This window comes from Colius striatus, chromosome 1, assembly GCF_028858725.1.
Source record: "Colius striatus isolate bColStr4 chromosome 1, bColStr4.1.hap1, whole genome shotgun sequence".
Taxonomy (NCBI): Eukaryota; Metazoa; Chordata; class Aves; order Coliiformes; family Coliidae; genus Colius; species Colius striatus.
The window spans coordinates 90,339,938-90,367,448 of record NC_084759.1 but is presented as its reverse complement, the minus strand read 5'-3'; the positions used below and the strand labels follow the sequence as shown (position 1 = coordinate 90,367,448).

At 40.0% G+C, this 27,511-nt stretch overlaps 1 protein-coding gene across 2 annotated transcripts; it reads left to right on the top strand.

The window, feature by feature from the left end:
* The first annotated feature begins 94 nt into the window (after positions 1-94).
* On the top strand, positions 95-23,488 carry RRP1B (ribosomal RNA processing 1B). 2 transcript variants are annotated; one of them, XM_062000644.1, is made up of 16 exons: positions 95-284; positions 3,418-3,500; positions 4,430-4,487; positions 5,195-5,280; positions 6,271-6,332; positions 8,499-8,628; positions 10,046-10,110; positions 10,645-10,808; positions 11,354-11,448; positions 12,256-12,353; positions 12,825-12,844; positions 13,260-13,385; positions 14,156-14,904; positions 17,863-18,009; positions 19,024-19,090; positions 20,192-23,488. In XM_062000644.1, the coding sequence occupies exons 1-16, from the start codon at positions 152-154 to the stop codon at positions 20,380-20,382; spliced, it is 2,274 nt and encodes a 757-aa protein (XP_061856628.1). In that variant the 5' UTR covers positions 95-151; the 3' UTR covers positions 20,383-23,488. The 2 variants fall into 2 exon arrangements, with proteins under 2 accessions (XP_061856628.1, XP_061856619.1); XM_062000635.1 differs by having other exon boundaries at positions 11,351-11,448.
* The last annotated feature ends 4,023 nt before the right edge of the window (positions 23,489-27,511 follow it).

Sequence of the window (27,511 nt, the reverse complement as noted above, 5' to 3'; positions counted from 1 at the left end):
GCCGCTTCATGTTCACACCGCACGGCGCCCGCCCTCCGATGACGGCAAAGGCGGGCGATGAGCGTGTCGGTGACGCCATCAGGCGGCGCCCGTGTGGGAGCAGCGCGGACGGAACGGGCCCGGCCGGGACGGGGCGGCACGGAGAGAGGCCATGGCTCCTGCCGCCGTGCAGCCGCCCGAGATCCAGTTCGCGCAGCGGCTGGCCGCTAACGAGAAGCGCATCCGGGACCGCGCGCTGAAAAAGCTGCGGGGGTACATCAACCTCCGGACTCAGCGACCGGACGGTAGGGCCCGGCACGCTGGGGCGGGGCGGCACGACACGGCGTGGCGTGGTCCAGTGCGGCTCGGCCTGGGGGCGGTAGCGCCAACGGGGGCCACAGTGGTGGGGGCTGGGGCAGGGTCCTTGGCCGAGGCTGTTGCCGGTGCCGTCAGCGGTGGGGCGCGGGTGACGCGGCGGCCTCGGCCGGCTGGCGGGGCAGTGGAGCACGTGTGGCGGCAGCCGGGGCCCGTCTCTCTTCCCCGACCCGGTCGTCACCGCGGGGTTGCCACCGACGGAGTCTTTTTTTTGGGGGGGAAGGGGCGTTGGTTGATTTATGTGATTGACGGGGTGGTGTTTTTAATGTTTTACGCCTGTATTTCATTACAGAAGGTATTTGCTTCAGTAACGCCGCAAGCGCCGAGCGCGCAGCCCGCAGCCCTCAGAGAAGCCTCTCGGATCCTCCCCGATCACGTTTCCCCGCGGTCCGGCCGGAGAACGACACCGGCCCCGCGGACTGGAGGACTCGGGGAGGATCTGCTTGGCTTGGAGAGAGGCTTGCTAGCGGCGTTAAACATTTGCAAGGTCGGAACTGTATCACTTACATGCATATTCCCAGAAATTGGAAGCAAATGCACTGAGCTGACTCAGACTGAACCCACTCTTCTATATAGAGCATGTAGTTGTACTTTCTGCTATGCTTCCTGATGAGGTGGTGGTTGCCTGTTTCCATGGATGATAGTCTGGAGCACTGGAGGAAGTTGAGGAAAGCTCAGGAGAGTTTCAGTGTTTGTATAATTACAGTCAATTCTCCATTACCGTTACCTCTGCATTTGTGGTATCGAAAAGATGTTTTCCAACAAAGTTCATTATACTACTTCAAGCTGTGTACTGCCACCTTCAAACCCAGAGTCCAGTACATACACACTTCATGCTGTCTCTGGAGACAGGCTGTGCCTAGCCATGCCAGTCTGAAGCTACCTGCACCTCAAAGTGCCTCTCGTACACCCTGCCCACTCCTAATGGTCATGTCTGACCTCTTGAACCTTCCCATAGCATTTGGGAAACTGGTATGGAATTTTATGCATACACAATCCTTTGGCTTTGAGGAGGCCACCCTAGACCTGGCACTCCAAGAGCTACACTCTGAGTAGAATGCCAATTTAGCCTAAGTTAATTCCTTGCAAAGATAGTGGAAAATACATGTTGTTTCTTCCCTTTCTAAATAATATTTGACGCGTTAGCCACATTTAACACAGGGATGAGCGTGTAAAATCAGCCTTACAGGGATAGGCCAGAGAGTTAAATAGCATATTATCCAATTTCTGACAATTACCGCAGATCTAGAGGTTGCCAAGGGACCAATAAGAGCAAGCAAGCATATATTGTATTCTTCTCAAATACTGCCTGAGCCTCTGTTTTGGTTTTTTTTGGTCTGGAGACTTCTGAAGCTGGACATGATTCTGTGTGTTCAGTAGTGCTCTTGTGCATCTCGTTGCCAAGTGCAGATTCTTGTAAGTTTGTGGAAGTAGCTTGCCAGATGGACAGGAGTGCCCTAACTGAGGGAAGAGGTTGTATGGTAAGCTAATGCTTAAGAATATTAGGAAACCACCACAGGGAAATTTCAGTTGGAATATGAACCTACTGTGAAATGCAAATGAGTAGAAGACTAATTTCCAGAGCTCTTAGATTTACTTGTTCTTGCTTACTATTCAAGCCAAAAATACTAAAATAAAGGTTAACTGCTTATGACTTTAGAGAAGGCATTATGTTCAGATTTTTTAAGAAGTAATTTATTAATTAGCAGTCTTGCATCCATGCAGTGTTAACCCACTCATGTTCCCTGGGTGTAAGCCAATGTCTGATGCCTCTGTAGAGCTAATACTGCTGGTGAGGTTAAGCCAGTTTCTTAATGCTACGTATGTAGTGTATAATTCTCTTAAGAAATGCCGTTAATTCTAATAATGAATATTAAATCACTGAATCAAATTGATACAGATTTAACCTTAACATTACTGCCAAATCTAAGTGACATTTGTAATTGATGGTTAATATTACCAGACATTGCTTCTTATGTAGCATTCTACATGCTTCCTTCACTTATCTCTACATCCTTTCTTTTTAACCAAACATGACTATAGACAAGGTAACATGTTTACTTTTTTTTTTCTTCTGTATGGAGAATGATGCTGTAGTGATAATTGCTTTCCAATTACTTGGTCCAAGGATCTAGCACTGGGTCTCAGACCTTTTGATTGGCAGACCCCTGAAAATTTTTCAAGGATTGATAGTGATCTTTTTGAAGCAAATGTGAGCTCACTGATGATGATTACCTTTTTAACATGACTTTTCTTGAAATTACTTGAGAGTACTTAGGCCATAGTTTGAAAACACCTGTAGTAGTGTAACAGTATAGTGTTATATTTTTACTTCCCGGAAATGTATTTGATGTCATGAATAATCCAGTTTTTAAAACCTTATTGAGCAACTGTTAATTGACATAAGGTTTTATATTACTTTCCTTCTGTAAGGTGAGATTTTGACTGAAATGTAAGTTTTTATAGCGTTCTTAGTGAAAATATTATTTGCTGTTAAAGTTCAGATGGTATTGTCTCTCAGGACTAACTAATGAAAGTGTCTTCATTATATTTGCCCAGGCTCTTTAATTATATATTTTAATATAAAATAAATGTGTTGATTTCTAGAAGTTTTTTCCATCAAAACAAGCCCCTAGTAAGGAACAAAACTATTGATAAAATGAGGCAGTAAAAAAACAAAACACCACCAAAAAGCTGTGTCAGTTATGTTTGAGGATTTGCACGTCATCTCTCTTGCAAAATTAGATATGATGACCGCATTAGGAATATATTTTAGGCTTGGAGCTAAAAATCTGCCAGAGAGATTTATCAGAAATATCTTAGTATTCATTTAATCTGTGATTTCTTTGAAACCTTTGTTATTTCAGCACAAGGTTGAAGCTTATAGTTCATCACTGAACTACTCTGAGTTGCCTTCCAGTTAGTATGCTTACGGTGAGAACCAACATTTACCCAAGAGAATGTAACAAAAACAAAGAAGAAAGCAGGGAACAGAGGGAACTGCATGAACATATTTTGGTGGAAATGCGGTTTATTTTCTTTTTGACTTTTTCTGTTCCATAGGTGGCTTCAGCCAGGAAGAACTGCTGAAAATATGGAAAGGCCTGTTCTATTGTGTATGGATGCAGGATAAACCTCTGCTACAGGTATAGTAACTTTATACTCGCTTATGTGGATCTCTTCTAAAATACACAATGGAGACATACTAAGTTAGAAGGGTGAAAATTACTTTAATGAGTTTTAGTCTCCTGGTTTTTTTCTTCCCCTGCTGCTTGTATGTGGCAGGTGCAGGAGGGGTGACTGTAACTCAGTGATCTCACCAACATGAACAGAAGCCTAAATGGCATCTTCAGGTTTGGTGTCAGCCTCTGAGTGGCAGATGTAGCTGTTTACCTTCCAAAACCAGAACTGAAATATATACTGTTATGAAGTGCATTGATTTGGTGGAACTAAAGCAGTAACACCAGGTTGCCCTTTACTGCAACTGCAACATACCTGCAACCTTTAGTTACCTCCGTTTCAGAGTTTCACACTTCTGTGTCTTTTGTGAGCTAGGTGGTACTTTCTCTACTATCGGCTTTATCTCTACTACTGACTTTTGTCGACTCCTACCAGATTGTCTCTCTGCTTTCAAAAAATACTGGTTTTAGAGTACAGAATTTGAGTGACCTCACTGGGTTTTCAAATCACTCATCTGTTTGCATGAACAAGGTTTATTTCACACATAGCACCTACAGTTATGCTATATGAAAACAATACCCTTAAAGTTTTACACCATCTGTTAGTTCAAGTAAATGGGATTTTTCTCCTCCTAATTTTATTTTATCTGCTGTCAAAAAGATGATTCTTGCAGAGATCTGGTAAAATGAACAGGGCCTGATATCCTTGAATCTTCTCTTACAACTGACCTAATTCCAGCAGAAGGATAACTGCAGTATTAAAGCAGCTGTTAAGAGAATATTTTTCATTTTGGGACACATTTCATGGTACTCATCTTGCTGGTTTTTTATTATGTTTTTAGTGAGGAGAACAACCTCTGAAACATGCTATACTAAATATATTTATCTACTTTCAGGAGGAACTTGTAGGCAATATCTCACAGCTTATCCATGTTATTCAGAATACAGAGGCTCGTAAGTACTATTTCATTTCCTAATGCTTTGTAAAGTACTTTCATCTTTGTTAGTTTTGAGGCCACTACCACAGTGCCAGAATAAATGCAGACAAATAGGGGTGCTGCCTTGTTTGTTTCCCCTTTGCCTTTTGTCTGTATGGTGTGTGTGATGGCATCAAGGGAAGCACAAGACAGTTTGTTTCTGATTGTTGCAGGGAAAGTGTTGCTTGTGCAGTGTGATAAAGGTGAGACTTTGAAGAATGGGTAGCAAAGCAAACTTATCCCCTTACTGTGCTGTTCTGTTTAGACTTAGTTGTTCTGTATATTTCCTATTCAAAACCAACCTTGTTTCATAAACCGTTCATGCAAGCACCTAGTATTCAAAATTAACTCAGAGTGCTCAGTCACTGCCAAAACTTGCTTGGGTAGAAACGAGTGCAGAATTAATATTTTGTTTTAACTTATGTGTATATAACACAAAATAGATACAAACTTGTCTTCAAAAGAAGCTGTGTGCCTTTTCCTGTGTTGTTCTGAAGTTAAATTGGCTTATTCTTGTACCTGTCTCAAGCATGTCTTCCTATAGCTCTGTCCCTGTGACTAGGCAAATCCCTAGGGAAACACATTGCTTTCTCATTTTGAAGTGATTTCTTGATATTCTTTTAGGTCAGCAAAAGAAAACCTTGTGCCAGACATGCATATATTTGTTTTCTTACTCTCTTACAGGAAACCTGTTCATTCAGACATTTTGGCAAACTATGAACCGTGAATGGAACGGGATAGACCATCTGCGCCTGGATAAGTACTATATGGTAATGCTAACACTCTTGTAGCTCTTTTCTGGAAAGGAAGATGTGGTGGTTGTGTGCTGGAAGGCAGCTTTGTCCGAGTGTGTATTTATGTATACACAAAAGAAAACATGGGATTGTCTTCTTGATGCATTGCGTGAGATACTTGTTTTAAAAGTCTGTCACCACTGCAAATGTAATAGCTGTTGTGGTTTGTGTCCTGCTGCAAGTACTTTGTTGCTTGTCTTCTTTTATAATATAGTGATGTTTCTCATCAATTTCTATACAGAACATAAACACTGTGTCAGAGGACACTGCATCAACATCAGTTATTTAGATCATACTATGTAAAGACCCTTTTTTGACTCTGTATAAAGTAGTGGTCACTAGAACCCCAGCTTTCCACCAGTAAAGTATCCACTGTAGTACCTCCAGCTGTCAGAATTCTTTCCATAGGAAGCACTATATTAAAACAAAGAGTAAAATTGGTAAGAGAAGAATCTCAGAAGACCTTTACCTTTGTAAAGAGCAGAATCACATTAATCTTTTTCTTTGAAAGTAGTTAATTGCAGGCACATTCACTGCTGGCTTTTGTTTCTTCATGTTAACAGAAAGCAGACATTTCAGTTTAATGTAACAGTTTAATGTGTCTGTTTTACATATTGCTGTCTCTTAGTGCAAGTTTCAAGTAAATGAAATCATTATTGTCTGTCCTATATTATTGTTTCCTGTCTAAGCTATGGAATTTTTTAAGATTTGTCAGTGCTTAATGAAGAATTTGGAGTGGTGGAGCAAGAGAAAGCGCTGTAGTAGAAATGGTCATGGATTTTTCTGGGCTTGCGGTATAAAACTTTCAAACTTCACAGCGTCTTATAAAGTCTGTCAGAGCGTTCATATGAGCAAGCTTTGCACTTTGTTGTGCTATGAGGAGGTTTACTAAGAAGTCTATATTACAGTCACGTAACTCCTTTGTCTGTTCTCATGAACACGCATAACAACTTCTGTACTTCACAGCTGATGCGTGTGATGTTGAAGCAATCTTTTGAAGTGCTGAAGAGAAGTGAATGGGATGAAAGGTAAGCAGGTTTCTGAATGTAATTGCATGATAAGGAAGTTGCCCAATTTACCTTTCTCAAATATATTTGAATTTAATTGATCCCTTTTCTCTGTAGATGACACTGTCGTGAAGTCCTGTTTATTCTCCAGATCACTTATGATATGTAGTTTAGAAACAAAGTTAGTTATCGCGCTTAATGAAGTTAAATACTCACTACAATCCGTAACTCTGATGTTCACCTAAGCCATTTAGTGCATGTTTCACAGATTTGAGAAAGTGTGCTTATCATAGAATCATAGAATGGTAGGGGTTGGAAGGGACCTTTAGAGATCATCTAGTGCAAGCCCCTGCAGAAGCAGGGTCACGTAGATAAGGTCACATAGGAACATGTCCAGCCAGGTCTTGAAGACCTCCAAGGAGGGAGACTCCACAACCCCTCTGGACAGCCTGTGCCACTGCTCCATCATCCTCACAGTGAAAATGTAAAACCTGAACAGAGAAGCTTGTCCTGTGGTATTCCAAGGAGTTGTGAAGTCTGAGGGCTCTCAATTTTTCATGGCACTTGTTAGATCTGACTGATTTAGAGAGGAGAGATATCAATGGAGTACCACCTGCAGAGAGGTTAGACACGGAACATATATCCAGGAAAATACAGAAAGGGATTTTGTTTGTTTGTTTATCTGATTGACTGTGGCCTTTTTTAAAAACTTTTACTGTATTTAATCATGGAGACTTTTATCTTGATAAGACAGAACTCCTTAATTGTAAACTGGCTTCCTGGCTTTTGCATACATAAGTGGGTTTGTTTGTATTTCTTCTATATTCTATCAAAAGGTAACTAATTGTGGTTATTTTGCTCTGTCTAGAACTCTTGTGCCACTTCTAAGCTTTCTCTGTGTTTAAACTGATGAAGAAATTTAAGTCTTTTAATTAAAAGTGCTTGATAACCTAAGTCTTAAGGCTATCTTTTTCCCTTGCCTTGTGAAATGTGGAATGCATATATTTTTGTAGAAATAGAAAGGAGTCCCCTCTGTTCTATCTTAATTTTGCATTTGTAAATGCCCACAGCTTGAAGAGGTGAAAATGCTTCTTGATGGAAACAGAAAGTGTGGGATGAGGTTTGATAAAGCTGAAGCCCTTCTTCCCCTAGGACAGAGGCATGGTCACCCAAACAAATCTCTGACAAGAGATCATAGGCCTCACTTTTTCCAGCTTCACCAGCAGAGTAGGCATGTGGGAAGAGGTCATGATTCCTTCCTTTGCAGGGTGAGGGAGCTCAAGAGCTGCCATTCTCTCCTAGGTAGAGCCTAGAAGTTGCCTCACATGTGTCCCATTTGTCTTTTCTTTAAAAATGCTTTTGAAGAAGGGAATGTTAAAGTAAAACTGAAATAATCTTTACGATTTTGGAGTGCTTTAACTTATCTTTGGAACTGAAAATGTTTGTTTTGGGCAAAATTGCAAGACACACAAAATGTCACACAAAAAGGTGTGGAATATACAAAGCTTCACTTTCCTGAAAGATACCAAGAATTGGCCTCAGAACAAAATTAATTAAAAAGTCCTAAATACTGCTTAAATGCAGAAAAGACAGCATGGCTCTTTTAGTCTGTCACTCCAGCAGTGTTTGTTAGTACTCCAAAAGTCAGTAACTGAACAGAGCCACAGTCCTACTTGTACATAGCTCGATCACTGCTGGCTTGAGCTATTGGGATGATGATTTTTTTATGCCTAGCTTAGTCCTCAGTCTGTTCTTTGGTGTAGTTGTTTTGCTTTAAGAAACAGGGCATAACATGCTGTAACAAAGGCAAAGTCTACACAGTTAAAATGAGTTTGAGAAGGATCCGTATTAAATTTAAACCTTTGATGTCCCACCAAAAAAAAAAAAGTCTCATGAAATGGAAGGTGTTACCATCAAGGACGGATGAATGCGACAGCTGTGTCTCTGAATGCCCTGCTCAAGTGGCAGAATGCCTCCTCCTAGCCATCAATCATATGGCATTCAGTCCAAACTAAGATGTGGATATTGAAACAGTGATTTTCCTTTAAGATGAGAAAATTGATCAGTGGATTTATTTCTTATGAGTATTAGATAACTGTCTTAAAGGCCTGGTAAAACTGAGTGTCTAGAGTTTGTTTTCAGAGCAAGTAAAATATGAGCAATTTTTTTTTCTTTTCTTTTTTCCAGTCTAATTGAACTATTCCTGCAGCTGCTAATGAAGGAAGTTATGGACCCAGACAGCAATGCTCCCATTGGCATAAAGTTACATTTCATTGATATCTATCTGGATGAATTGGCTAAAGTTGGTGCAAAGGAGGTTAGAAAACATGTTGTCATTTTCTTCAGGATTAATGTTAAGTACAGCATAGAGCATTGTAGAAGAAAAAAATTTGAGATTATGTATCTTTTAACAATTTTAAATGTAGCATTGCAACTTTGATAAGCGTGAAGAAAACTACTACAATTTATGCATTTACTTTTATGTCTTAATGTAGACAGTAAGAATATAACAATTTCAAGTTCCTGGGTACCGTTATGCCTCTTCAAATTGAGGTTGGCAATAGAGATAGAAAAATTCTACCATTCTCCTTTGTTGATTTCAATACAAAGGATTTAATATCTTTTCCCTTGTGTGAACATGCTTGCCAGTTTTTCCTTTATGACAAACTGACACAACACCTGCCCTTGGCTGATTGTGTAACACCTAAATAGAGGAAGAAAGTGAGCTTTTCAACGTTGTCTAATATTTGCTTGTTGCTAGCATCAAATATTGCTGCCTGTGCATTGAGCAATTTACCCTCTACATCCAGTTGTTCACCTTGCTGGTGACGTCTGCCTTTCTCTGCTCTATACTGCTGTTTCAGTTGCCCTTGATTTTCTTGGATGTTACAGTGATGCAGAGCTTTGCAGCAACTGAAAGCCTGTTACTGCAGCTGTCTCTGCTGAACTTCTGTCTCGGGTTACTCCACTGAGGCGAGCTGCCTGCTGTTCAGCACCTCTTTCCAGGCTTCTGCCCATTGACCTCCTCTTGTTTCTGGCATCTGATACATCTCCCTGCAAAGGATGGAACTGTTAGCAATTTTCCATTTGTATTTTTGCAATCAGTGTTGAAAGCAATCCTGCCTGCAGCTTTTGTGATTCTGGATTCCAAGAGAGAAGATGTCTGCACAAGAGAAGTGTCTGCACTTGGAGTCCAAATAATTTCTGCAGCTCCACAGTCACAAAACCTCATCTCATGGCTAAGCCACTCACAGGAAGCCTGAGGAATTAGTCCCCTAGACTGTTTGAATTTACAGATGATGCTCATAAATTGCATTTAAGGAGATTTTGATCTTTAGTACTACTGACAGTGCTTTGGTCCAAGCAGTTCAGTTAAGAGAAACCCAGATCTTACTTGTGTCTGCTACAGACCTGCTTTGTGAAGGAGCACAGCAACATTTTTTTCTCTGCCTTATGTTTCCGTATCTAAAATAAGAAACTTAGTTACATTTCTGTACTCGGTAACTTAAAAGTCTGCAAAGCAGTTGGCCTTTTTATAATGATTTCAGGGAATATCTGAAAGTTAATGGTAGCAGTGGTAACAAAAAGTCCCTGGATACTCCTGCCAGATGGAATTAGACACTATGTTTAAAGACTGACTTCTTAAAGAAGATCACCCGACACCAAATGTCCAGGGATTTTGAGTTTACACATAAAATATTTACTAATTATTTTTTTTCTTTGTAATCATGCAGCTCACAGCCGACCAAAATCTCAAGTTCATTGAACCTTTCTGCAAAATTGCTGCCAAATCAAAGGAGTAAGTTTAAATATATAAATATGGTTTTAGGAATTAAGAATTTCTGCATACATCACTCCACGTGGTAATAAATGGATTGAAGGCGACTGATAGTATAGCTTCAGAATGTAGGGAAAGAGAGATATTGTACTAACAATGTGCCCAGTGGTTGGAGGATAACTTGTGTTTATCAAAGCTGTAGCTAATTATGGATTTATAAGAACTGTATCAGCCTCTGTTGGTTCTGTTTGGTTATTTATTTTTTTAAAAACGTTTGGTTATTTTTTTAAACGTGCATAGAGTAGCTGAGCTGGTTCAGTTCTTTGTTATTGCAGTGTAATATAAACAGTGAAATTGAGAAGGAGAATGTTGACAGGACACTATCTGGATTAAAGCAAGTTCACTTTCCTCATCTGGAGAGCTGGATGCTCTTCCACTTTCTTCAGTCTTACTCATTTTCCCAGCATCCCTCAAATTTCCATTTTATTTAATGTGAGAGGGAAGATGTGTAGACTTCTACCTTTCCACTCTCATCCTTGCTTTCTTGTAATGCAGTCGATGTGTGCTGCATGCCATAGTCACTGGTATCTTTGAGATGATTGTGGATCAGTCTCCCTACGCCATTGAGGACCTCATGAAAGAACTGGGTAGCAACAGTGATGAGGAGGATGTGTCTGAAGAGGATAAACAGGAAAATGAAGGAGTGCTTAACACCAAAGGTGAGGAGGAAGTTCTAAACGGCCTTGGTAACACTTGCTAGGGTTCAAAAATCTGATCCTTAAAAATACATTTCTGCCCTGAATCGGTCAAACAAGTTTAAGGTGGTGTAATGATATTTGTGTTTTACTTTCTTCCTTTCAGATATGCTTAAAATGAAGTAGTTCTATGTTCTAAAAGAAGGTAGCACAAAAATCAGTGGTCTCTGTAATAGATGGTAACCCAGTCTGGCTTTTGGCTCTTGGATGTCCGTAACATTTCTAAGAAGATGAGGTTCTGGCATTCTCTGGGAGTTCAATAAGAAAGTTTTCCATCTGGATGCACTCTAGTACAGAGGCAATTTTTCAAAAGGTGCTCAGATAATGCTACAGTTGTGAATTGCGTATAGTGGCATAAAGTAGTTAAATCAATCAGTGTTCACAAGATTGCATGGTGAAAAACGCACCCAGTCTTCCTTCTGTCAGTGGTGTATGCTGTCTCATTATTTACAAATGTAAGGATTAATATTCATATTTTTTCATATATTATTTTTTTCTTGTAATAGCAGACAGATGTTTGTCAAGAAAATCAGCACAGAGCTCTGAAAAAACAGAGGATGTTTCTGAAAATGATGACGATGAAGGTATCGGGACTGTTCTTCAGGTTTGTGGCTTACTTCCTCTGTTTTTGATTCTGCTCCTCTGTTTTCTTTTTATTCATCCCTTTCAAAAGGTACAGAAGTAAAAGGTGTTAATCAGATAATCAGGTTAAAAAGTTTTAATCTCCTGCTTTAAGGTGATAAAACTTAAGTAATCTGTACTATGTGAGTAGTTTATAAGAAAATAAGTCCATATCTAAATTCTTAATTCTTCTTTCCTCTCTCCCATGCCTTCTTTTTTCTGCTCCTCCCTTCCCATTCCAAGAGTTCAAAAATGTCACTGCAAGTGGTGATGCAGTCAGCATAAGTTTTGTTGACGATAAGAGCAGAAGTAATGGATGATGTGATATGTAAGAGAGAGGATAACATGTTGTGGTTTGAGGGGTTTTAGACCCTTTTCCAGTGCAGTGTAATGTATTTTACAGATCCACCCATCAAACACACATGCAGGTAGATACATGCATCATTGTCTTTTAAGCAAGAATTAAGACATGACGCACTTTGAGTCTGATATTTAGCTAAATATTTGCAGTTTTGAAGTTGGTTTGCTCTTCTCTGTGGAGTAAGAATTAAGACTAAGAATGCTTGAGAAAGTGACACTGCTGAGTTCAGTTGTTCTGTTAACCATCTGTAAAAGTTAGTATGCATGTGTGAAGGAGGTGTAAAGAGGAAAAATATCTCAAGTTTTAGGTTTAAAGGAAGTGGCTGTTTAAAGGGTGTGTATGCTGCTTGAAGTGAAAATAACATGAGCTGCATTGGGTTATCTTGCATGGATAAGCTAAGAAAAGCTGTGCCATATTTTCTTCCAACAGTTTGATTATAAGGCTGTTGCTGAGACACTCTTCGAACTAGCGAGCAAGAAAAATACACCTTCCCTTAACAGAAAACGTCTGTACAGGCTGATCAAAAAGTGAGTTCTGTGGAAATACACCTTGCATGTGCTACCTTGTGCTAGACTCTACACCCTCACTTGTCCTGGTGACAATGTCATGAGAGCAGTCTTGTCTCACAGCCCTAGGTAACGTGCATAAGGTGTGTGAGGCCTGTGCTACTATTCCTCATTGGTACTCGACAATTGCAGCTAGCTGAGTTCTATCCATGCTGGGTGGATTTGTACTGCAGGATGTGACATTTGATTGTGTGTGATGCAAGTTGCAGTTATGGGAGAAGTGTTAAATTGCGGTTTTCTTGATATTTTCATTGATTGGATTTTCAAGACAGATCAATTCTAGATTGAGCTCTTTGTAACTTTCTGGGCAAAATCCGTTGTTCCTATTTTGACATAACCATAGTAAGTACAATGACACTGTGCTGCTACTGTTTTTGACGGGACTAAACCAGTAGTAATGTTTTGTTTCTCCTTTTCTCCCTTCCTCTTCAGGTTTGAGGACTTAGAACAAGGTAAGGACTGAGCAACATACAGAGACAGCAGCTTCTTTCCATTAAAGGATAGAGCAGTGTTTCTGTACAATGCGTATTGCAGACATGGAGGGTTTTTTTCCTTTTTAAAAAATGTGTATCTCAGAAATATTGTTTGGAGGTTTTTGTGGAGTTCTTTTAAATCTAATGACAACACACTACACTATGAGATGGCCAAATCCCCTTCACAATTTGAGTAACCCTGTACTTTGTCCTTAAATGAAAGGTGATTATTTGTACTTAAACAGGAATCACTCCTGTGGTTTTCTTTCGGGGTGAGTAGGGAACAAGGAGTTGATTTTCCTTCTGCAGGAGTTATGCTGTATATGAACAGTATTAACTGTTCATAGAAATAGAACTACTAGTATTCAGATACCTTATCCTTCCTCCTCAACAGGAATCTTCCCCCAAGATATTCCTGAAGATGTTTCTACAGATGAAGATGACGATGAATTCAGCAGAAGGCGGCGAAAGAAAAAAGCTATCAAGCCTTGGGAGAAAAACGAGTTAGAAAAAGTAAAAGGTAAGACAAGATCAACTTTAGGAAGAAAAACGGTCTGCAGTCACTTGTGTAATGTGGCAATGTTTCAGAGAGAAGCTTTTCCAAAGCAGGCAAACAGATAGTTCAGGATGTTGAGATGTTCGTGTGGCGATGAAGGTTAAATGTGAAATTAAGGTCTCTTTGAAAGCAAGGGGAATTTTATTACCAATTTTGAGGCAAGCACCACCTTAAAAATTGTAAATCAAAATCAGAACTGGAAGCAATTATTTTCATTGTTCCATTGATCAGTTTCATTTACTGTAGGAAAACAGAAACGTGTCATCTTAAAATAGGATGGCTCTTAGAATATAGGAATTTGGCTGTGTTTCTGGAAAGGTGAACAGAGTTACTGAGAACCAGGTGCAAGTGTCTTTAGCATCATGGTTTATATTGACATGGCAGAAGCTTGATCGTACCCCAAACTACTAAACCCCTGAGTTGCCTTCTGATGGGCTTAACGGTTGGGAAATAATAACTTTTTCTAGCAAAAGTACCATACAAAATAGTTACCACAGGGAATGGTTAAGATGTTAGCTATGACCAGGCAAGATCAGCAAAATATTAATTAGGCCAGGCATCAGAGGACTGCAACGGTAAAACTTGTGCAGGATGATAGCAGGAAAATAGTACACCTATGTTAAAAGAAAGAAAAAGGAAAAAAGAGGGGGGGAAAGAAAGGTAGGCTAGAATTTAGTTGTTGTAAGTGCTTTTGTGTTTCACATCTGTGTTATATGGCATTCTTTTTGGGACAGATTTAGAGGGTGAACAAGAGATGTCAAATCTGAAGGAGACATCAGTTTCCCAGAAGAAAAGGAAAAAAAGGAGGAAGAGGGACAGCCCAAGCGCGGATTCTGGAACAGCTGATGGAAATTGTGAGGAGGGAATAGCTGAAACATCTGGAGCTAATGTTTTAAGCCAAGGAAAGGTGCCAGAAAATAACACAGAAAGGAAGAAAAATAAATTGTTAGTAAATGAGACAAATGAGACCACAAGCGTAGCAACTACCACCAGAGAAAATCACAGTATCTCAGTGCAGAAGAGTCCAACTGATGCAGAACAGAGTAAAAAGAGTCAGTTGAAGAAAATTAATCCAAAATTGCAAAATATTCCCACAAAACCAGAGTGTCAGAATGGACCAGCTAATGCCAGTGAAGCAGAGGATGTCCACCCATCTGTGACACCGTTAACTCCAAAGACTGTGAAAAAGAAACAGAAAGCAGGGGCTGTCTTGGTGAATGGGGATCCCTTTTTGCAGCAAACCGACGTGAAATCCAGCAAGGAAGGATTGTTGGGGAGTCTGTCAGGAGATGCAGACTCTGCATCTACATCCTCCAGAAAGGTCAGATTGAAGACAAAGACAAAGCCACTTGGTTTGGAAGGAATGAAAGTCTCGAGCCAGAAAACAACAACCTTGAAAAAGAAGAGGAAAGTAAAAGAGATGCTAAACTCTATTGAAGCCAATGGGGTTCCAGAGACTGCATGCAAGAAAAGCAAGAAAGGGGTATGTATATTTCATTCTTTTCTCTGCCTTATTCATGACCTGCCTGACTCATTTCCAAATTTGGCTTTAGCTTTCTGAGTGTGGGGCTTCATGGGCAGGTTGCATGCTGATGTCATCATACATGGTCACCAGAAAGATCTCGGTTCCCCAGAAATCCACACCCGCCACAGTCTTATGCCCTCCTGTGCAATGACACTGAAGCCTGTGCCGGCTACTCAGCTGAAATAGGTGATCTCTCTTTTCTTCTTTTTATTTTTTTTCTTCTTTTTTTTGATCTGTGGGTTAATAATTCCTTTGTATTCGGTGTCTGATTGAGCTTACAGCATGTTCACAAAGGACGTATTTTTGCAAAAGGAAAAGAACGGGAAGATAGAAAATCTCTTTTTCAGCACCAGCACCACACACTTAGATCAGTGTAAGCTCCTTGTGAAATTACCCACAGCAATTCCAATAGTGCCTCCTTCTGCTAGCTCACTTATCCATCTTAAACAATTAGTACTGTATGGGGAAAGTATTTGGGAAAAGAGTGAACAGAGAATCATAGAATGGTAGGGGTTGGAAGGGACCGTTAGAGATCATCTAGTCCAACCCTCCTGCAGAAGCAGGGTCACCTAGATAAGGTTTCATAGGAACCTTTCCAGAATACAGCACTGTGACCTTCAATGTCATCAATGGCTATATGATCATGTTTATTAATGGTCCAGTTTCTTACAAAGACAATACTGTGGGTTTTTTTGCTACAAAGGTCTGATTATAGACTTCTTCAAAAATTTATCTTGCAGTTTGGGAACAATCCATGTTTTTTTCCTCTGTCCCTCCCACTCCCATTTTCTTCATGTCAATAAGTACAATAGGGTTGATTTTGCTCAGCAATTTGAGAGTCAAGAAGCATTTTGCAATGTGTATTTTTGGCAGTGTGACTAATAGAGAGAGTGCAAGGGTTCTTTCCTGTCGTGCCACTGAAATTCTTCTAACTGCTCATTTCCTGTGTGCGTATTCACCCTGACACATATATGGGTTCAATTATATTCTTGGAAGTAAAAAGAAAGTTCATAAAGCATAAATGAGAGTTGGAATACAAAACAGCTCCCATCTTCTGACTAAAAAATGCGTGTTAGTAGCCAATCAGCTGACCTCTGTTTGACTGAAGGTTAAAAATATATGATTAGTTAAGCAGTACAGCCTCATGTATGAACTTGACATAACCACTCAGTCCTTCAAGGGGAAAAAATGCATTTTGAAACATTGCTTAAAGAGCATCAAAATAGCTTTGATACTTTATATTTTTTGATGACAAGGTACTGAGAGGGAAGAACCAAAACATTTCTCTCTCCCGAGCATGCAAACTGTGTTTTTCTCACTGCGGGGCTTCCAAAGTAGGAATCACCAGCTTTGTCTCCTGTTGTCTAAATATTCCATTCCTCCTTCTTTCTCTATGAAAGCATAGTTTCTAAGAAAATACAATTTTGCCACTCCATCTCCATTTGTAAAGCTTCGCTGCAGCTGACCAACAGGTTCAAAGATCTGTAAGAGAATCAAAATGAAGTTCCTGCAAGCTTCATGGAAATTAGTAGTTAACACAAACCAGTGTAGCCACTGAGGGAAAGGCAGCAGCATGACCCCAGAATGGTCTGTTGGCTGGCTGGCCAGTCAATGTATGGGCTAGCAGGCCCTTCTTCCATGTGTAATTCCAAAGAAACTACAGCATTTGCTGTTTTCTTGCCCAGTCCAGGTAGCTGCGTGTTAACGTGTGTGTTGAGTGGGAGTTGGGGGACGGAGACAAGGATAAGAAATTTGGGAACTGGGTCAGGAGGAGAATGAGAGTATTGGTATAAGAAAGAAGAGCGTGGGTTAAAGGTAAAATGCACAAATGTGGAGCAAACTAGGCTTTGCTAATTTTGTTTTCATTGCTTGAGAAATAACCAAACATAGGAAATAAACCAATGTTATCTAATACTGGGTTTATGCACAGAAATCATGCACATTTTGATCCTTGATTTCAAAGACAACACACATCTCCAAAAAATTAGCTTTAAATATCATGACAGAGGAGGGGGAGAAGGGAAAAAAACAGATAAGTTCAGCATTATTTCACAGTTGTCTCCAGAACTCAGAAAGCTAAAAGACTTACACTTTTTCACTTTAAGTGAAGAAGTGATTTTGAAATTGAAAGAGGCCATATTCCCAGGACATTTTCCACAGAACAGCTGTGGACTGCTTTCAGACTTTAACATCTGTGGGTTGATGCGTGAGGCATAGCAGAACTTTTCCCCTGCACAGATATCTGGGGCACAAAAACAACAGGTTGGAAAGTTCTAGAGGCACTTCATTAGTGGCACTGACAGTACAGGTCCTAAGAATTGCCTTGTGCTGGAGAGGATTGCTTTGAATGGCAGTCCTCAGGATGAATTTGAGGCGGCAAACTAGTAGCAATACGCAATAGCTGCATTTCAGAGTTTTTAATCTCCAAAGTCTCCATCTTAGTCTGGGTTTGTTGGCTACTTGTGTATCTTATCCATGCAGAGGTATCATAGAAGAGATTTTGCTTAAGGTCAAGAAAAAATATTCAGCACTTTTGTAGAGGAGAGCTGGGTGGATTGGAAGGCAGCCTCACACACATGAAGAAACACGTTTGTTTACAATTTGATGGCCCAAGCAAATGTATCACTAGTTCTTCCTTCTTTGCTTGGCAATAACCTTCCTATTTCTGTGCAGAGCTTGGCCTAAACTTCTGTGTTCACTCATGATAACTGCAAAATTAACTCCTGAGAGTTGGCCATGATGATGAGCTTATGTGAGTACCAACCAAATGTCTCTTAGCTGTGGCAATATTTACAGAAGCCACATGTGGTAAGCTCTAAGTATGGATATACCTATATAGAGTATACACCTATACTAGATATAGTTAACTACAGGACTTTTATATTGAGAGTGTTTATTCCTTCTTTTCCTTTATAGGAAAGCAGCACTGCTCTGTCACCATTGAAGAAAAAGAAAGCAAAACCAGGAAATGATTTTGTAAAATTTGAAAAATCAACTTTGCCAAAGCCAGTATTCTTCAGGAAAGCCAGAAGCACCATCTCTTCCACCGGGGCATCCATGCAGGTAATGTGATCTCACACATGGCAGCTCAGGCTGGGCATGGGTTTCTTCCCAAGCTCTCTGCCTCAGCAAAGGACATGACCTCCCTCAAGCTGTCTCTTCCACTCTACGTTAGTTTCCTAACACAGGCCAATAGAACTGGAAATGCTGTTGCATTTCCTTGTAGACTAGAGTCACATGTAGCTCCAGAGTTGTAGGCATCTTCAAAATGTCTTCTTCCTTCCCCTCTGCTTTTACCTTCTTTTTGAAAGAACACCGTTATGAACCTACTCGTTTGAGGATAGGCCAACACTTTTTTCTGTAGTGTCCAGTGGTAGGACTAGGGGTAATCAACAAAAGCTGGAACGCAAAAAGTTCTGCTTAAAATTAGGGAAAATCTTTGCTGTGAGGGTGAGGGAGCCCTGGCACAGGCTGCCCAGGGAGGGTGTGAAGTCTCCTTCCCTGGACGTTTTCAAAACCCATCTGGACACTTTCCTATGTGACCTGATGGAGGTGAACCTGCTTGAGCAGGGGAGTTGCACTGGGTGATCTCTGGAGGTCCTTTCCAACCCTGAACATTCTGTGATTCTATATCACAAGAAAGCAAAATCAAAAGCTAGCTTTCAAAATCAGAAGGTACTTTGAGCCTCCCATTTCTTCCTATTTGTGGAGGCTGGCTACAGTACAGAGTTTCAAAAGACTGCCTTCTTTTCTAAACTTTTTTAACATATAATATCTTTTCAAGATCTCTTTGCACTTCTAAGGCCTGAATGCAGTGAGGCCAGTGTATTTAATAGAGAAATATCTTTGTTGTTGAGTTACATAGTCATGTTAAGGAGAGTGTGGGACTTCTCTACAAATTGAGTGTTTGCTTTTGGCTAGAAATACAGTGATGTGTCAGCAGGGACCAGCGCTAGAGGAGTTCCAAATCAGATGAGTAAGCTGCTTTGCATCAGTTTGGATGGGATGCACGTAAAAGAATTCATAGTATTGCCTCAAAAATCTTACTTTATTTCATGTCTTTATTTTGCTTTCTAGATGAACAAGCTGCAGTCGTCCAGCTCCAAAAAAGTCACATTTGGCTTGAATAAAAACATGACTGCCGGTGAGTCTAATACATCTGTGTGTCTCCACACTCTGTCTTGCATCCAAGGAAGAGGGAAGGTGTATGCACTCATACACACCTATAGTCTTCACCCCTCTAGAACAGGATGATTCCAATCCATTTTTGTCTCAATATTTGTATATAGTTTATAAACCATCTTAAAAGTTACGGTCCAGAAGAGATGTTAGTTTAGGACATTTGGCCCAACAGCTAGACTTGGGCTATCCCAGGGTGCTGCATCCCTGACTTGCAGACTGAGCATCACAGAGAGAAAATGCAGTGCAGGAGAGCAAGATTCCACTTCCTGAGATGGCACTTTTGCAGGGTACCTCTTAGGGAAACGTGCACTTCACAGTGTTCATTGCTCACTACAATTTCCCAGGAAGAAGGTATTGATATGTTGATGAGCTCAGGCTGTATAGTATCAAAGTTTTGTTTGTTTTCTTGGCTGACTCTGATTTGTTACTGGTAATGAGCAGATAAATGTCAAATCCTTTCTGGATCCCATGTATAAGCAGACAGTGTTTTCCCTGTTAAATAAATGTCTTACTATATAGCATAAAAATTTATTCCATGTATTCGTTTATCTTTTTTTTTCTTTGACTCTCTGAGATGTGCTATAGGCTACATTCAAACAGAGAATAGTGGGTTTTGATGTATGTGTTAATGTAACACAGCCGCACAGAGAGAACAAAAAACGCTTACCCGCCAGCAGAAGGGAGTCTCTAGAACAGTGCTGTTTAACAGCCAGAATAGAGCCACTTCTTACTCATCACCAGCTTTTAAACAGAAGTGTGATGGTCTTGAGGACAGCTAGAAAGCACAGTTGTTTCTGAGAGTCTCTGGTGGCCTGTGAAACCGTGGGAAATGATTCACAGCTTCTCTGTGGATTGCAACAGACCCTGTTCTCAAAGAGTCCCTGCTAAGAGATGTGCTTCACCACCATCTCTCCATTTGGTTTTTTCCCAAGTCTTAGATTCTGAACTCTAGTCATTAACTTAGGGATCTAAGACAGACTTCCAGGTTTGGACAATTCCACAATTGGTCGACATGTCCTTGAGGTGGTATTTCTTTTAACTTGTTTCCATGTTTTTTCAACAGAATTTAAAAAGACCGACAAAAGTATATTAGTCAGCCCAGAAGGACCATCCCGTGTGGCTTTCAATCCTGAACAGAAACCCCGTCATGGGGTGCTGAAATCACCCGCAGGTACCCCATCAGGAGAGGTCCAAATGAAGAAACCATTTACTATATCAGCTAAGAAGAAACCAACAGCTACGAACTTGTTTTAAACGAACAGATGTGACCTACTTTTGTACAGGACATTTTGCTAACTTAGAATGTTTCTCTGGAGGTATTTTGAACTTCCTTATTTTTTTAAGTTAATATGAATTGTAAATACAAAATTTGGATTGTGACCTGGGACATGGCTGTTTTGACACCACTTCAGCTGTATCTTGAAATACTTGTTTTATCTATTTACAGAAAAGAAACAAAATCCAGTCTCTGCTCAGGTTTGGTCTGCAAAACATAAAGTCTTTGCCCATGTCATTCCCAAGAGACTTGTTCATTTAGTTAAAGAATGTTCAGGGTTTGATTGTTCTGGTGATTTTTTTTTTTTGGAGCCAATTTAAGAAAACTTGCACTTCATGCTGTTAATCTGTCTTTCACTGGACAAGGCTTAAAATGCAGATGATGTGGATTTTAAACCTACTAGTTGCTCATGTATTTTAAATTTTCACACCATCCTTGTCCCCGTGTCACCCTTGGCATTCTATTAATACCACTTCTGGAAGTAATGATTACCTCACATTATCTGTTTAATAACAGCTGGACTTGGGTAGCTTCACAGACAGATAGTAAGCAAGGTTTCCCTGGGATAAGGAATGTCTAGCTGCTCAGCTGGTCACTGTTGCAAATAAACCTGGTCACAGCTGGTGCCCTGCAGAGTTAGGAACAGTCACCACATTATTTTCAGTAACACAAGTGCCAAAGCCAGTTTACGCTCATCATATCGTAAACTGGTTTCTTCTCTTTACTGTAACTGAAGTAATGCTCTCATGTGGGAGAAATCATGGATATTTCCAGGTCTTTCCCTCACCCCCACTGCTGTCCTTCCTCAAGGTCTGTCAAGACTCCTAGTTATCTTCTTTAGCAGTTGATGTCACCACATTTTACCAGAACTTGGATCTCATTTAGTGAATGAATCTCTGATTGTCCTAAAGTGAGCTAGATTGGTTTAACACATGTTAGGACACACATCTCTCCATAAAACCTTTGGTGCCTCTCAAGACAGCATAAAACTTTACAACCCAGACATCTTGGTTTTGCTTTTGATGTAGAACCACAAGAACTCTTTCTGCAGCATTTCCTTGTGTTATGGTTTGTTTGGGGTATTTTATTACTACTCTGCATGTTTTCTTTTTGGTTTGCTTGTTTGGTAAAGAACGAGGTGTACTTCTGCAAGAGACCATTAATGTATTCTGAGGGGGGAACTATGAGGAAGGGGGGAGCAAACAAAAATAAAAACTTTTTTTGTATATGGCTGGAAGATTTGAAATCTGTCTTCAGAAGTTTTGCTTATGTGAATGTGGCAAGGGCTTTGCAGCAGATCTCAGAGCTCAGCTTCAAAGCACAACCCGGTACCAAAGCAAAGCTGTTCATGAAGCTTCCTACTAGTGATTCTGTGATCCTGTAAGGGAGAGAGATAGGACTGCTTCCTTACCTTGCCTTGTAAACATTTGGCTACTTCAGCCAGCAAAGTTAAGTTTTGTTAAATAATTGCATACTTCAGTTGTACTTTTTACCGTTTTTTGATGCCAACTGTCCTCTGCCAGGTCACTCACTGTCATCTGGATTGGGACTGCCTTTCATAGCTCATCTAGAAGTTCTTTGATACACTTGTGTGCTTGCAGATTGCTGGTTGGTCTCAGTTGCTCAGTTCTACTCCATGCCACTTCTTGCACTGAGTTTGTGACCATCCAAGGTTTGTGGTACTGCCAGGAAGTCATTTTGCTCTTGTCTTTTCTGATTTAATTTGATATTGATTTGGCTGATCAGTAAGGAAATCTGGAGAATACATCTGTTAAAGCCCATAACATTTGCTGTTTGAGCAATTGTTATTTGTTTGTTTTTAAAAGAAATTATCTCGTTGTATATTAGCATCATGCGTTTTCTTGACCAGAAGATGGTAAGTAGGATTTAACAAAGACTGTTGATATGTTGTATTGTTTGTCTTGTACTGTGGTTGAGAAGTCTTTTGTGGAATATGCATAAAAGCATTTGTATGTGCATGGTTGTTAAGGCATTAGGTTAAAGATGCTGTATTCCTCTGAGGATATAACTGCAAACAATCAGTAGGTGGATCTGGTGTGCACAGAAAAATCCTGGATCGGGACACAGTGGGGTTTGGTTTGTTTTTAATGTTTGGTTTAAAAATCCCTATGGAAATGTATTTAAATGGTTGTCTGGATCTTTTTATATTGGTTTTGTATCAATTGGACCTGTTCCTTGTCCAAATATTTCATTGCCCACAGTGCTAAATGGAGAGGGCAGAAACGGCAGTTAGGTTTTTATCTAGAATTTTAATGATACGATTGACTGTTGGGATTCATGCATAATCCATCCATGCCATGAAAGTAATGAAATGTTTTATAAGTAGATGTTTGTGGTGTGTATTGTCTTCAGTGGCATCTGGAGTTTCATTCAGGATATTTAACAAATACCAAGCATTGTCAATACAGTTTAATTGACATTGCAGGGTTAAATCAAATATACTGCCCAAAATATTTGGGTAGTGAAAGTTCTGATAAACATTGAAGCAAAAAAAAAAAACCTAAAAGGGGAAAAATAAATGTAAGATCTGGGGTATCTGCTGCACAGAGACAAGGAGAGATGCATCTAGAGGAAAAGAGAAAAGAAAAATTAATGTGACCTGTTTGATGTCGCTTCATAAGTTTTTCTGTAGTGTCATTCCATCTCTGCAGCTGCCAATCATGTCTTTGAGTCAAACTAAGTTAATGTGGCACACCTTTTAAAGTACAGTATCTTGCAATGGTTGTCTCCACGTTTGTGTTAAAAATCTGATCAGCTTTGTCCTTCTCCATCTTTAATATGTCATAATTCTTTATAGCTTCAAGAGAACTCAAAAGCACAAAATTCATTCAGCAAGGCAAAAAGTTGAAATATTGAAGTTATTGGGTATGTCAGATCTTTTATAATCTATCAAAGCTGTGCATCTTGGAAAGCATCAAATGGCCTTTTGTCATTTTTATATCCTGTGCTTCAACTTATAGACAGGAAAAAAAACCACAGCATGTGTCATTTTATGTACTTCTGCAACAGCATTGTGAATATAGATCCAGTGTCTAAAGCATCACATCACTTATTCTAGTCCAATAAACCATCAGTTTTTGTGGACATTGTATTTTTCGTAAATTTGAGGATGAGAGATGGGAGGGGCCAATTGAAAGTAAAGAGGAAGTTGGTTTATTCTTACTCTAAAAATAAGCAAAGCTGATGAAGACTCAGACGCATGTCAGAAGTGAGTGGGGTTGCCACAGGATACACCTGTTCATACACCTCAATCTTCTGACCTTTCTAGTTGGGCCATTGAGTAAATACTAGCAGCTGAAAGATTGCTCAGGAGATACAAAGCAGATCACACACAAGTCATTTCTTGACCATTAAAATTGCTAATTGAAGTGATAAGAGGTGTACTTGAAAAGTATAAATGTTCAGGTGCCAAAGTAGGTAGGAGATGGGCACCTTGAAAGGTATCTACACGTTCATTAGCAGCAGCAGCACGCCATATGGAGTCACATAGGCAGAGGACTCCTGTGCATGGAGTGCTGCACCTCCACCTCACCTACTGACAGGCCCAGCAACTGCATTGGATCGATAAAAACAAATGAATCTTATTTTCTTGACAGGCACAGTATTTTTCAGAAACACAAAATGCTGTATTCAGACAATGGAAAGTGACCTATGCACAGCATTGGCACCACTGACATTAAATGGACATTCTCAGGTAAAATGAAATGAGATTTCCTTCAGAACCAAGTCCTGTAAAAGTGACATTCTTGTTACACATTTAAGAAAATCCACACTTCTAAGCTTCCAAATGGTAGCACATTTGACAGCATTGAAGGCCACAGTGACAGCATACAAGCATTGATTAATGCTGCATGTACTTTTATGATACATGTTGTCAAGTGGAAATCCTCATTTGTAGGTTAACTGTGGAGCCTAGGTATGACTGACTTGCTGCTGCATCTTATGCCACCTTCATGCCTTATAGGATCTTGGTAACTATGGTGGAGGGTTGTACGGTGAAACTCTCAATGCCTGCGCTAAACGCAGGTCGTCGTAAGATTTAGTGCCTGTCGTGCTTCTTCATGGGTTCCATGTGAGCAGGTTGGACCTGGATTGGCATTCAGTGATCCCTACTGGCCAGCATTTCCAAGAAGCCAGAAAATGTCTGTCTGCCCAACAGTCTGCAAGGTGACACAAGCATATTTTACATTTTATTCCCATCACACAAATCAAGGAGAAACAAGTGCCTCTTTCAAGATTAGTAACATCTATTGTAGTACTAAAAGTTGAACCAATAGAAACAACCCCTTCTGGGGAAATAAAAACAAACCAAAACTCACTAGTTTTTTTAAAATAACAGGTATATTGGTTTTGTGACATCAACATAACACTGCAACAGTTGTCCTTATATTTTGGACAGATACTAATATGATTATTCTGTGATGTCTGAAATGCAGCATAATTGACCAGTCTGCTGTAGTCAAGCATCTGTAGTGCCAGCATCCCAGATTGTATAAACTCTGACTCAGGTGAGAGAAGTTGAAATAACTTTTATTTGTTCCCCTTATCCCAGAACCTGCAATGAGTGTGTATTCTCTGTTGTATGCATACTAATGTAAGCATTTTTTATGTGTAAAAGCACAGACCAGTTGGGGAGGGGAGAGGGGAAGTAATCTGCAAAAACTTGCAACGTGTTGTAAATAGTACAGTTAATTGCTATAAATGAAATCCAAGAGGCAGTCAAAGTACTTTAAATACCATTTTGTGTAGTATTTTCCTTAATATAGTCACTTTTTGGCAGATTATTAGTTACAGAAGAGGAAAAATATTCAGTTCTTTGGGAAGCCTTTTTAAAGAGATGTTAAGAAACCTCCAGATCCAGTTTCTAGAACACAGTTTACATTATTTTGATCTTGGAAGCCAAATTATTTCACAGAAATTTACTTTCAAAAATGATAGGGCTGCCTATGTTCTGTAGAGCTGCTTGTGCTCCTGATTTCTGAGAAGTAGGCTTCTGGTTTTGTTGCAGATACACAATGATTTTAGTTAACAACTTATCATCACAATAAGTAGTCAAGCACTTGTTAAGCACTGGTTAATCACCTAGTAATAGTTCAATCAATTAGCTAAGCACTTGCAAATAACTCAAACACCTATTGATTAAGTAAGCATTCATTTGAATCACATAAGGATCAAACTGCAAGAGTTACATACCACACCTGATAGGGACCTGTTACCTTAGCTACCAGACCCTGGTGAATGTATTTGTTAGGTTACCTTAGCTGTTACCTTAACCAGAAGACCCTGGTATATGTATTTGTTAGGTTACCTTGGCTGTTACCTTAGCTGTTACTAAAACAAAGAGACTGATAAGTGTATAAAAGCCCTGAAAATGGTAACTAACAACGAAGCACGTATGGAGGAGCTATCCCCCGTGTTTTCCCAGCTGCAAAGTTCGTGCTTATCTGTATTTCTGTGTAGATTAGTTTTTCATGATTGCGGATCCACCAACAGTTTTGGCACTTCTGTATTGTTTCTTTTATTGGCCCTACAATAGAAAAAAAAACAAAACAGAAATGTTGAAGGAGGCACTGGTGAGATTCTTTAGTATGTAGGAAGTCTTTTGAATGTTTCTTCTTGGAGAAGAGCTTTAAGGCATAGGTTTTAAATCCTTCCTACAATCAGTTGTGTGTTAACTCCTCTTGGGGAGTTAAACAGAGAAGAGCATTTATTAGTAACATCATTCTTTTACGATCTGCATGGCGTTCTGAAGCATGACAATGTTTTGGATCCAACACCAGCAGATACTGGCCAATTTCAGAGGTTTGGTTTTGTTTTTTTTTAAATAAAACAATAAAATCTGCAATGACTTTAGCACAAGCATGTTACAAGCATTCTCCACACAGAACACGTAACCTGGTACAACTACACAGTTCCTAAGCTAAACTGTTCCTTATTTGCATTTCTCTTTCAGATGTTTGTCTTGCATAATCAAAGTAAAGGTCTGGAGGTTTGAATTCCACTCACTGTGTGGTTTTGACCATGGGTACAAGCTCTGCAGTCCTGGAAACTGTCTTGTGCTTGCATTCCTGCAATGTTTGTTGCTTAAAACCTGCTGTTGCTGTTTCTAGGGTCCACCTTCCCTGAAGACTAACAGGGCTAACATGATGGTGAGTGTAATACTCAGCACAAAAATATGCATCCAAGGTCAGAAAGGCAAAGAAAACCAGAGGGACAAAGACTGAAACTGGAGTTCAAGATCTTCTTAGTAATAAAAAAAGACATACTTCTCTCTAGAGTCCAGTAATATTTCTGGGTGCATGATTTCTTTCTGCTGTTGAAAGCTGTAGTTCAGTGAAGGCTTGGTCAGGCTCCAGCCTGCACCCCTCTTTGTGATCTTGTTCTGAGTAGGATACAATACTGAAATAGCTCTCTGCGAGAAAATTTTGCTCTTTATATAAAGTTGTGAGGATATGGAGAGAATCCTTGGTTAAATTATACATCTTTCAGACAGATATGTGGAAGTGCCAAGAGTTAGGTTCTCCAGGGAAGTCAATTCCACACTCAGTTTAGGGAGCAGAGCTCATTCTAGTCCTGACCCACATTTTTATAGGCTTTGCCACTATGCTAAATATCTGGGAGGCATATCCTATAAAATGAAGGCTGAAACCCTAAACACATAATCCACTAATGTCTATTTGTCTCTACAAAGTATTGCCATGGAGTAATTTTGATTTCAAAAAGAAAACCCCCAGGTCTTTTCTTGTCATTAGCCCCTTTGAAAGGAAGAATGGGAATCATTCATGAGGTCTGCACTGCCTTCAAACAGACTGACAGAGAGGAGAGAGTGCCCCCTGTTCCTTCCCTAGAAACCCACTCAGGAGCCCTTTACAGCAGAGGGGAAGAAACTGTTGTTTGATGTTCGCAAGCTACAAAACTGGCAATTGAGGGCCTGAACTCCAACAAGGTTTTATGCCTGGAGTAGGAAGTATTGGATTGCATTGTAATGCCAGGCACGGGCATTTGCAGTTGACCATTGGCATGTTCAGGGCTCGCATATGATGCAGGTGTTTCTGCTGATTATTTCTAAGCAGCCACGGTTAATGA

Coding starts and splice junctions, on each gene's coding strand:
- RRP1B (XM_062000635.1), top strand. CDS start 152: ATGGCTCCTGCCGCCGTGCAGCCGCCCGAGATCCAGTTCGCGCAGCGG. Junction 6,333..8,498: donor AGAAGTGAATGGGATGAAAG/GTAAGCAGGTTT, acceptor TCTTTTTTCCAG/TCTAATTGAACTATTCCTGC. Junction 12,354..12,824: donor CTGTACAGGCTGATCAAAAA/GTGAGTTCTGTG, acceptor CTTCCTCTTCAG/GTTTGAGGACTTAGAACAAG.